This window comes from Sparus aurata, chromosome 9, assembly GCF_900880675.1.
Source record: "Sparus aurata chromosome 9, fSpaAur1.1, whole genome shotgun sequence".
Lineage (NCBI taxonomy): Eukaryota > Metazoa > Chordata > Actinopteri > Spariformes > Sparidae > Sparus > Sparus aurata.
The window spans coordinates 19,326,112-19,338,519 of NC_044195.1; the positions used below are offsets into that span (position 1 = coordinate 19,326,112).

At 39.4% G+C, this 12,408-nt stretch overlaps 1 protein-coding gene across 2 annotated transcripts in view; it reads right to left on the minus strand.

Moving 5' to 3' along the window:
• ubr3 (ubiquitin protein ligase E3 component n-recognin 3) overlaps positions 1-12,408 on the minus strand; it is a 46,230-nt gene that overhangs the window by 16,890 nt on the left and 16,932 nt on the right. For both annotated transcript variants that reach the window (XM_030428154.1, XM_030428153.1), the window contains 7 exons: positions 11,469-11,914; positions 9,518-9,606; positions 7,145-7,294; positions 5,467-5,600; positions 4,797-4,907; positions 4,245-4,445; positions 3,462-3,598 (listed from right to left, as the gene is read on the minus strand). In XM_030428154.1, coding sequence (XP_030284014.1) covers positions 3,462-3,598; positions 4,245-4,445; positions 4,797-4,907; positions 5,467-5,600; positions 7,145-7,294; positions 9,518-9,606; positions 11,469-11,914 — 1,268 coding nt within the window. The remainder of the gene's footprint in view (positions 1-3,461; positions 3,599-4,244; positions 4,446-4,796; positions 4,908-5,466; positions 5,601-7,144; positions 7,295-9,517; positions 9,607-11,468; positions 11,915-12,408) is intronic.

Sequence of the window (12,408 nt, forward strand, 5' to 3'; positions counted from 1 at the left end):
AACAGTAAAGAAATAAACTAAAACCTCCAACAAAGTACATAGATGATGAAAACAGATAGGCATCACTAAAATAGGACTGATCTGGGTCTATTTTCATCTCGCCAGTGGCCATTTCCTTCTATTGGGACAGGGAGGTGGGGGCAAATCCTTGGGTTTCCTGGGAGAAAAAGCAATTTCACATAGATAATGCAGCCACGGTGAAGCTCCATCTGGCTTTTGCTGATAAGAGCGCCCCGTTGACAAAGGAATTTTCCACTCCTCAGGCAATTTGCGCTGTTCATTGAACTTCAGAGAGCCAACAGGCACCCAGACACACTCAGGGGATCTTTCTGTTCAGGGTGGAGAGGTCTGAAGGAACCACGGCGCTGGGTGGGCAAAAGGTCTGGATGGTTATGCTCCAGGAAGGGCACAGTTTTTGGAATGGGAGTGGTGAGAAGTTAGAGACCTCAAGGTGAACTGAAAGCCAGTCATGTATCTGACGTGTTTCCTGCTTGTTGGGAGGATGCAAATATCTGAGAGAGGGCCATGTCATTTCTTTTTTTAAGATGATGCGAGTATGGAGAGTGACATGCAATAGGGCTGCACTGTATAAGACAAAACTGACATTGCAATATTTTGTTTTTCTGTGGTATTAATTGAAAATAACTTGAATCGCTCTATTTAGAAAGACTTGATCATTATAAAATGATTCTGGTGATTTTGTAGGAGAATGCTTTTTATTAAAGAACCAAAGTAGGCCCTGCTTTGTTTGATATATTGATCAAGAATGATTGTGACTGGCAGTTCACTCTGAATGCAGATCCTGCATGTCTCAAGTGACAAATGTCACTATTACACCTAAATGAACCCACAAAAAATAGGCAACTGACCAATTTCCCTTTGCCAGGAGATGAGTTTGTGTCACATTCATCATCACAAATAAGCCTGAAAAGCAGTGACAGTGAACAGTAGAGAGCAGCTGATCATATACCTCATCAAAATACGGTACATCCAGAAGACATTAAAGCTGTTTCAAAAAGTCTTTATCAGGAACCTTCTGAATAAGACGTAAGTACCAAGGAGTGAAACATGTCGCTTCTTTCTCATCTCTGTTGAGAGTTGCACATGTGCAGTATCGATCAAGAAGCAGGCAAGGCTCAGTCGGTGATACATAGGCTGCTAAAAATTTAGCGGTGGTTACTTTATAATTATCTTTTACTTCAGTCACTAAAACTTAAGGCAAACTGAACGTTGGAAAAGTATTAACAAGGCGGCTGCCTCAACTATAACTCCTAGCATCGTGCCTGACAAGGGCGGTAAATTAGCATATCCATCTGGGCATTATGTTTTCACCACAGCTGATTGAAGCCAGAGCCAATAAATACCTGTGACGACTGCAGAGTCATCTGATGCAGGAGTGAATGCAAGTAATCCCATTAAAAGCCAGATGTTGTGGGTTTGTCCCCTGTGAAAGTGATAAAACTCCCATTTATCCAAGAAACCTAAAAAAGTTGGACTAACTTAGACAGACTTGTACATTTTAGAAAATGAGAACAAACTGAGTTTTGTATCCAGCAGCAAAACAGTTGTAGGGTCATGTTTGATTTAATTTGCTTTACTTGACATTTTACATCCCACACTGTGACTACTGTGCACGCAAACCTTGCGATGCCGATGCTGAAACGATATATTGTGCAGCCCGAATAAGCAGTTACGATTTTGTTCCAAAATCTGGATCATCACAGTTGCATCATATGTGTCTTGACCACTGGCCCACCACAACATGCTGCAATATAATGTAAAGGAACTATGTGAAGGAGCACTTAAAAATTCTGTCAGAGGAGGTTAAATGAATCCATACTCAGACAGACCTAATAAGTGAAGATACAGCAAGAGTCAACACCATTTTATTGTGGCCTAAAGGGAGAAAGCTGCTAATGGTGTTTTAGAGAGACACTGTTCTTGCAACACTTCCAGGCCCAATGCAGCAGCCTAATGACAAGTATGAAGAAAAAAAATCAACACCTTCACAGATCCCTGAACAAATTTGTAAAAAAATAAAAAATAAAAATGCAAAGAAATCCATACATTTGGTGCAACTACTAAGCAACAACTGCAATATTGACTTTCAGTTCCATTTCAAGGCGTCTTTCTGCAGTAAAATGTTAATATACTCACACTCTTATACTGAGAAAGGACACCACTGTCTTTTTGCATGGACCATCATTGTTATTCAAGCTGAGGGGCTGGCATTAAGAGAGAAAGGAAGGAGCAGGCAGACAATTTATCCCACTGCTCGACAGTCAGTGGTGTGTGCATGGGTGCAAAAATGTGTGAGGTGGTGCAGAAAGAGGACCTCTAAGTTCAAGGACTGCAGACACAGAGAGATACCCCAATGTGAAGGTTTTCTCAACCTTGGGAACACAACCCAAGCTGTTTTGGTCACCACCTAAACCAAATAAACTAACTACATTTCTTAATTCCAGATTGGTTGTTGGTATTCACCAGTGGACCTCTTTAGCAAATTTTTATCAACAAGACTTTTGTGTGCTGTTGCCATTCTTCACAGCTTTTGAGAAAAAAAAAGAAGAAAAGGTTTTAACATCATTTTAGACCGACAAACCAAACCCTCCTCCAAATATAGGTAAAACCGTGAATGTTATAAAGTCATTGCTCACAACAGATATATGTGCATGTGCACAACAACTTCTGAGGTAGTATTTTGTCAAGATCCTTTCAAAGTACCACAACAAATCAGAAGAAGAATTCCACCAGATTATGAAACTTGGTGGAATAACACCTTTGTTTATTACCACAATTTCAAAGGGTCAATATTCAGTCCACCCACAACGCTTATTTGATAGGCTAGAGGGACAGGACACTGAAAATAGGTCCATATACTGTAATTGCATTTATGCATCAACACATTCATCCATTTCGTGCCACTTATCCAGCTCTGGATCAGCTTATCAAGAAGCTTCTCCCGTGGTAACCAGAGGTGTTCTAAGGCCAAATGGGAAACAAAACCCTTCTAGCATGTTCTGGGCATCTCCCCAGTTGCACAAGCCTAAAATACCTCCACATACAATAGTGATGCCCATGAAGCATCACTATTATCAACTATTTTCATTTAACACCAAGGTGCTGTGGTTTTACTACAACCTCACCCCTGTTAAGAATCATATATACCAATTCTGTGCATGTTCTCTTTTTTTATGACTTGCATCTTTTTCAATACATTGCCAACAATGATAAAACTATTTCCACAATTCCCCCTTTCTCAGGAGCCGTTTTCCCTGTCAACACGCACTGCCAGGGTCACATTGACAAAACACCACAAAGATGAGTTGCATAGCAGAACCAACACACATAAAGTAGGTATTACATGTTGTATTATTGCCTTGAATCTGTAAATATAAAGTGCAAAATCTGCATAATCACTTTTAAGGGGGTTTCCATTTAAAGTGTGACTCTGTCCTCACCTGGCCACTGAGTACATGAAGAGAAAATCATTGTCGGGGGAGCCAGGGTTCTTGCCATAGTCCATGTATTTCTTCTGGGTGGTGTTCTTGATGTCTTTAATAACTAACTCCATCTCTTTACTCAAGTTGGATTCCGTCTAGAAAAAAACAAGGATGCATTGAGGTCAGTGTTGTCAAAATCAACAACTAAAGATCTGGCACAATAAGGTGCATTAGAGAGATTTCAAAACATCCTTGCAGTGTCAAATTTTGGGCAAGTTTTGAGCTGAAATTATTAAAATGACATTGATCTAAAAATTATGCAAATATGGGTAGACACTTGTGTTCTCTTAACTTTTAACTGTGTTTAGTAAAGGATCATCACAATTTACTTTGTAAACTTCTGTCATTTGGAAGCAACATGAAATATAGCATAAAGCGTTCCGCCAACCTTGAGAGTGGATGAAAAAATATGACGTCAATCCGTATAGATCAGAGGTTCAGTGACAGAATTATTTCGCAGGAAGTTATTGACACTTCAAGGAAGTCAGGTGGATGATCGAACAGGTGCTTGTCTCTGTATTCTCAGAAAGAAGAACAGTCTCTGAGGAGCAGAACCGCCCTACTCTTATCTGCACTTAAGTTCAACGCATCCTATAATTTGCAGTGAGCTGATTGTTTCCAGTAATGATAATCATTGTCTATGTGAACGCCAGCCAATGAGTTGAAAGCGTGTTTAAAATACAGCTGTGTAAAAAATACAGGATGCTTAAAGTTACAAACTCCTGCACTTGTGAAACTTACCGGGAAAAGGCCAAGTTTCTCCTGAAGATCTTCCACCTCCTTTACAAGCACACACGTCTTCTTGTTTGTGGGTGTGTGCCAGGTACCAGCCTCTGTGCCTCGCCCAGGGCGACAGGGAAGGACGCTGTTGGCAAACTGTCGACACAGTGGGCACGTAAACTCACCCTTGTCAACAGAGAAGCCCTGGAGCACCTGGTCATTCTGGAGAAAAAAAAAAAAGACATGTGAAAGTGAAATTTGACTGATACAATCTTAACTCAAAACTTGCAACATGTAACTGACACTGGACTTTTAATGAATACACTTTCAATTTAAAAATGCACAATTTCTGAAAATGTGAACAAAATATTTAGTCCACACTGCTTCTACAGAAGGATAATTACAAACATTTAGATATATAAAGTAAATATTATAGGAAAATGTTTGATTAGATATTTAGATCATTAGTCAAGTGAATTTACCAGTTATCAGAATTGCAACTGATTAATTTCATGCCATATAATGACTGTAACTAAGCAACTAATAATTTCATAAGGCCAAGATTTCTCTCACCCTCAGAGACTCCATGTATGACTTGTGGCAATCTATATGCAAAGTGTGTCCACAGGTCTGGACGTAGACGCCCCCGTCCCAACCTATTGACACCGACTGCAGGCAGGAGCTCTGCGGAATTCACAAGAGAAAAATCACATCAATTACAGAACGCAAATAAGCCTGATAAAGATAGAAACCATTTTTCAAGCTTCGATCAGCAAACTGCAATTAATCCCACTGATGATGCATTTTAAAGCCAGCGCCTTTTAACAGACTGCATGACTCAATTGCCTGCTTTTTATTATTCTATATCCAATTCAACGGGTATAGTCACTATTAGATTGGAGCTGTGTTGAAAGCTGATCAATACACAATGTTGGCACGAGAAGCTATTGAAACCAGGGACATCAAAGCACCTTTCAATAAAGCTTTTTAGTTTAGTTTCTAAACGATGACTTTGAATGTTTTTTGGAAATGCTGCCTGTTGGTATATACAGTTTTATTCTGCTGTTTGTTACACAATCTGTCTTCATAATGATGTTATATGACAGCCAGTAGCTGGTCTGTAATGTGCCTACCACCAGCACGTAAGAAATGTATTCTTTAACAAGGTGTTAGCGTTCCTGACCTGTATGTAAACTAAACATCAAGAAATTCAAACACGCACAATATTTTCTCAGACACCTACATCTTTGAAGAACCGCTGCATGAGTGTGAGTCTGACATCGTGAGCAACTCCACACGTGTCCGCAGCGTAGATGTGCTCTTCATCACTTGTCGGTAGATTCTTAGCCTCTTTGCTTTTGCAGCGGTGACCGAGAACTGAAAGACAATAAAAGTCAGTGATGAATTATGATGCAGTGATGAAAGGAGTCAAGGGGTGCGATTAAGGTCAAAATGCATACAATATTAAGGCTACAATTAATAAGCGATTAGACTACTGATTACTTTGTCGATTGAGCAGTTCAAAAAATATCAGAAAAAGAGTGAATAACTTCAGAGAAAGGATGAGTGACTAATCAGCACCGATAGAACGTTTTACAAACTATTCTTATAGGCAGAACTTGATTTAATATTTGGCCAATGTCTGCACAGCATCCAACCTCACCGTTTAGCATACACAAAGTAAAATAAATGTTATTGTGTACCTAAGATAATTCATATTCAAATGCAAGTCAACTTCATTTAAAACAGCTGTATTTGCATATTATGAGCATGATAAGGTTTTTGGTTATAGTTTGGCATAATTAATGCATTCGACTAAAGATAACTGCTGCTCTGCCAAACGCATGCCGTCTCTGTTTTGCTAGCAAGATTTAATTACTCTGAATCTGATCCTTAGTGCCAGATTTTTGGTAATGTTCAGCGATCCAGATGTACTCAGTATTTGTTGAGGTATTTATTTCTTTGACTTAATAGCTATCTTAATTATTGCTTCCTGCTTTCCCTGCTACATGCTATCGCTATTATATTGGCAGTCTTTAATACTCTACTATCAGTCTACCTCTAATATGCATCATTATTTCCCAGATCCAAGGGATAACTGCTTCAAGTTTCACTTTTTGTCTGACTCACATCCAAAACCCCAAAATATTCATTTTTAATGATAGAAATACAGAAAGTGGCAGCAGAGGACTGAGAATTTGGGGTATTTTTTCTTGACAAAGAACTTTAAACGTTTCAATGTTTATCAATATAAACAGCGATTCATTTTACCCCTATACATTACACACCTATACATGACTCAGATTTGTATTCATCTTGACATAATAAATCAGACAGAACCTGGAATTCAACACAAGCATGCAGCTTTACGTGGTGGTCACCGATAAGGATGATGCAATAATGCCATTATGGGCCCACTGCCAATTACTGGTGGAAGACTTTACAAGATGTTTTCTGACATTGAGGTCAGAGTCTTCTGAACTGTTTTACAAGGTGACTAATTACTAATCAAACATGCCATTTATTGGGATGACACTGAGTGATCCTCCTCCGTCCACACATATTGAAAAGATGAGGCTCCACTTACAAGTGAGCAGGGATCAATATGATAAATGAGTTACCACAAATTAAAAATCTGATTTCCTGTTTGTGGATGGGTTAATACAGTTCAACATGGTAGAATACTGTCAGAGTTCTTATTTAAAGTGAGTATGTTCTTTTCTGATATGATGCTGTGAAGTTATTTCTTAAAGACTGTACTAAAAAAAAATAATTAATAGATCAAAAATAGATTTCTATTATGTTGGTTCATAACTGTTTTGGTTTAAAAGGCTTTTAGAGTGTTAAACAAATGTGTCCTGTGTAGATAATTAATTTCAGTGTCTGAGAAAGGACGGGTAGGATGCTGGAACATGAAGTACCTGACGAAGCTTGTAGGAGAACTACAAGGCCAGTGGGTCTGTCCTCAGTTGAAGGTCCGCTCTGGCCGCAGATCACACAGTCATAGAGAACCTCGGACTCCATCACTTCAGATGCTCCTAAGTCCATGGCTGCCTCAGTCTCAGGGGATTCTAGGGGGAAAAGTGAAAAAATCTTAATATAAGTCTGCAAAAGCTTCCTTACATTCTCCCATAAATACATCATCAGAACCATGAAATACACTGAAACAGGTGAAGCAAATAATTACTAAACTAAAATTCTGAGATCTTATCACTGATATTTAATGTTCTGTAAGCAGACTTCCAAAATGGTACTGTGCAATGAGGTACTCAACTTCCATATATACATACTGTGAACTGTGAGTTGAAGGCACTCACTTCCACCCCATCTGCATGATTGGCACAGCGCCAGAAATTAATTACTGACGTGAAATTAGTTTTAAATGTTAAGAACTGTGTTCAATTTGAGCAGTAAATATTGTGGTAAAATGTCAGGCTGTGCTGGAAATTGATTTATTGCTTTTTGGGGAAATATGTTCTCAGGAGAGGTCACTGTGTTCCTGGGGAAATGAAGGATGCATTAGATGTCAACGCCAAAGCTTTAGCCCCAGGGCCATCCCAGTACATCGAGCAAACAACGTGTGTGCACAAACAAAAACACACACATGCGAAAGGTAAGGTAACAAGGACACACAAACTGTTGGTGTAAGGCTGTTTTATGCTTCCTACACAATAAATCTGTGAATCCTCTTTAAAGTATTGTGTGTAGAAAATGTGTTTGTGATTCTTCAACTGTTAGTTGAAGACAGGTTTGGTATATGACTGATATGACAATATGAAGGCATTGTATTAAAATATGACATTTAGTTTGGAGCTGTGTTGTCTTCCTTTTTATATCATGGGTTACTGTTGTTTGTTGATCAATGTGTTATAATGTTATGTGAGTTATTCATTAGCTTTCTGGTCTTAATGGTTGGTTGGATTTTTTAGACATACTGATAATGCACTTTTAATCCATTTAATTATTTTTTTTTTTTGTAGCTGATATGTTAATATGGACCCCACTTTGCGAAAGCTAATGGAGATAAAATTAAGAAAAGAAGAATGAGGTCACAAAATTCAGTTGGGTTCTGTTGATTATTCTGAGTAGCACCAAAAGACACGTTGCTGTTGAAAACCAACTATCAATTCTTCATTGCTATGATTACAAAAGAATAATTCGGTTAGCTCCATTTTATTGGGAAGGAGACCAAAATCTAAGAGAAATGTCTCAGTTGAGTAAATGATACTGAAACTACCAACATGACTAATTAATGATGAGGGGCGAACAAGGCAAAAACGGTCATCTTCCCATCCCATTTAAAAGCAAAACAGATGATGCAAAGGCAAGTGAGCTTGAAGTAACAGCAACTAAAGTGACTGCTCAGCAGGAAATGTGTAGAAAGGGGTCAGTATACAGTCCTGCCATAACGGTCTGTCTGTTCATAGCGGCCATTATTCATTCACTAACCATGCTGTGTCAGGGTGGGCCCTGGGAGTCCAGCCCACTATTAGTGCTTTGATCCTATATGCCCTCAGCCAGCAGCCACCCACACTCCCACAGGAGCACTCTCCACTCAATTTCTCCTAACAGGGCTGCAGAGACCACAAACACGGACTCGGCCCACTGTCACCTTGCCCCGATGAAGGACCAGCAATGATAGGTTTATTTCAGCCAACAGCGCCTTTCTTCAAGGGGCTACAGCAGCAAGATGCCCTTCGTACAAAAAGTTATGTGTGTTTTGTGTGTGTGTCTGTGTAATGTAATGTGTGTCTTATACACCTATGTTAGAACAACTGCAGTTTGGTAAGCACATTGTACTAAAGTGGCAGTGCATCAGCATGTACTAAGTCTTTGCTGAAGGAATGAATATCCAAAGCAGTGCTCTGTGCAAATTGCCAATATTTTCAGGCAATTCACTTGATCATACAAAGGAAGCACAGAGTAAAGAGTTCACTTAAACTAAATTGATGACAAACTTTTTCTTACCAGGAGGTCTGATTCCTAACAGAATGCAACATTAACAAGTTCATCTCACTTTATGCATTTTATTCTTGACTCGCCTGTTTGGCCATGCAGCATTAAGTTTACAGTATACTGAATACTGCACTGTTACTTACATTTTCAGTAAATATTCAGTGAATATGCAGTAAATATAAATAAAGATTGTGTCAGCACACAAGTTCCACAGCTGAAGCGCACCCTGCCACTCAATTCAAACTGTTGCTATGAGTGATGTGTCAGTCATTTAAAGCTTTAAGACCAAAAAACTGCAGTAACAAGTTTTGAAAAAAGCAGAGCTGGCCTTTTCTTACCAACATCCATGGCTGTTTCCATGAAGCTCTTCTGCCTGGAGGCAAATTCAGCGAGCAGCTTCTGCTGTCTCTCTCTCGCCCTCTGACGTCTGAAAGCAAGAACAAGTGAAATAGAATTTGATGAAAAAGCAATGTGACAACAGCGAAGTACTTAACTTGAGGTCGACACAAAAGGAATACTAATCGTGTCAACTACTGAATTAAGACCTTTTTTTAAGTCATCTGACTTCAACCAGTGAGACTTTGTTAAAGGATTTAAGTAATTTCCCAGGGATAAAATGATTATTTTCATCGTCTATCATTATTTTCTCAATTAGTCAATTAGTGGTTCAGTCTTTTAAAAAGATCTGAAAATTGTGAAAAATATCAGTGTTTCTAAATTCCCAAAGAAACCCAAAGAAATTCTATTTACTGTCATGAAAGAGTAAAAAAAACAAAAAATATTCACATTAAAGGGGCTGGAATCAGACATTTTTATTTATTTTATTGTTATTTATTTTTTTTACAAATTAATCATTGCTGCTCTTACTTCATCCACGTTCCTGTCAAGTTCCTGGCAACTACTTGCTCCACTGAAGAACATTAACCATTGCAATTCCACTTGAATGCATTACAGTATCTTGGTATTGAGCCTTTCTGTTGCGTGGGGCATGTCTCCCCGATCACCCACAGCATGTGCAACATACTCTTCCATGTAGCACGTGTCTGATTCCAACAAGACTGTGTAGTGAAAGTTGGAGAGGTTGATTATTAAACTAATATGGTGGGTCAAGCACCGCTCTGCAGACCTACAGGGTGTGAGCTGACTGTAAATTAAGTCCCTAATAAGAGGACATAAACAAATGCTGACAGGAGCGTCACAGCTCAATAATTTTCACTGATGGCTTCAGGGGCGCCGACAACCAGTATGAGGAATGGGCATCGGCTTCTCGCTGCTCGCCGCCACTGGCCGCACCACTGCCTGACGGTTGCCTTGGAAACAGCACTAGTTCGTTTGAATGGGAGAGAGATTCTACCTTTACCTTTGTCTGTGAGGTGAAGCCAACCCCAAAAGCAGGCAATTATTAAATGGTTATAGCCCGCTCCATCATCATTAGAGGAGGGAAATGGGAGACACGGACTAGTGGGGGAATGTGAGGTGAAAAGCCAAAACCCACTGAGTTTGAATTGAATTTTTCAGCCATTGGACCCTATTTTCATGGAGGTGCAAAGTGCTGATGGCAACACAGGTGATTATTTTCTAAATTATCTTTGTATAAAAAATTTGAAAGCTGTTAAAAAGACTTCTAATATCTTCATGGATAAAATAGAAGTCAGTAAATTTAGCTTAGAAAGAAGCATCATCTGCTGCTCCTTTGGCCACATATATATGACACACACATTAGCTGTGATATACAGAACACTCTCTGACATTTAATTTGCATAAAATAGATAAAATGAATTATTTATTAAAATAAAAATTAAGATATCTCATTGAAACAGCCCAACATTAACTGATTGATTCCCTGCCTTACACAACTACAAGCCTTTACTTTAAGCTGTTGTTGTTGTGCCCTGTACCGACTGGTACAGCTGTTTAAATTATATAATGTGACAGCTTCAGAGGACAAGGACGAATTTTTACTTCCTCTGATCTCTACTCTATATTTGATTAAACCTTCTGCATTGTCACTGCACACATGACTCAGCGTTTTGAGCTATTGCTGCAACTGCACTGTAATAAAGGAATCAGCGATCCTTGTATTTTTATAAACAAAATTATTGATACTCACCAGACAAATCATGTTAAAACAGCCTTTTAAGATTGCCCTACATGTTCCTTGATATTATGTAGATAGAGCTAAGAGATAATGAGCAATATCAATATTTGGCATGGAACAGTGCTTGTATTAATCCAGAGTGGTGAATGTTATTTAACAAACTATACACAATTATGTGCCAATGATGTTACCTCTCTTCTTTATCCATGGTTTTCTTGTCAGTGGGACTGTTCTTCTTTGGTGGAACCGGAGGACACACTTTCCCACAAATGTCCTGGATGCTACGCTTGATTTGGCAGCTGCGCGTGGCCGCCTTGGTGAGGATGCGCTCGATGGCCGTAATGCCATCTCCATGGGCGTGACGGCTCGTGTCCATGTCCTCCAGCCAGGACGCCGACAGAGAGTTCTGCTTGGATGAGAGCTTCTGATGGAGCTTAATGAGGAGGGACAGCATGCTCTCCCGGATCTCCAGGATCTCTGTCACCAGCTGAGGGGGGGTGCCAGGTGGGACCCAACGTGTGGAGGAACTCTTGGGCCTGACAACCTGGGTGGCTTCGGTGTTGCTGCGGTTAATGATCTCTTGGAACTTCCTTCTTCGCTCCGCTACAAGGCTGAACACCTGAGCTTCACGCAGGTTCTAATAAAGCACATCATAAAAAAAACAAACAACATTTTAAGATATAAGATATAGAATAAGATTTGTTTTGTTACTGATTTTAAATGGCTGCATGAAGGGAAAAGTGTAGTTGCTGTTCCTGTGTTGTGGCATGAAATAATGGCCAGTGTTCACAATAAAGGGGCACCATGAGGTCACAGTGACCTTGACCTTTACCCCCCTTGGCCACCATAAAATAATAATTTCATCCTCAAGTCACTGTGGATTCTTTTGCAAAATTTAAAGGAATTCTCTCAATGCCTGAAATACCACATTCACAAGAATATGACACCGTGAGGTCACAATGAACGTGACCTTTGGGCATCTAATCAGTTCATCCTCGAGTCACAGTGGACATTTGTAACAAATTTTAAGTAACTTCTTCAATGCATTCTTGAGATAATGCGTTCACAACGATGAGACAGACACAAGAATGAACAAACAAACAGCTTGGCAACCCGAAAATATAACATAAT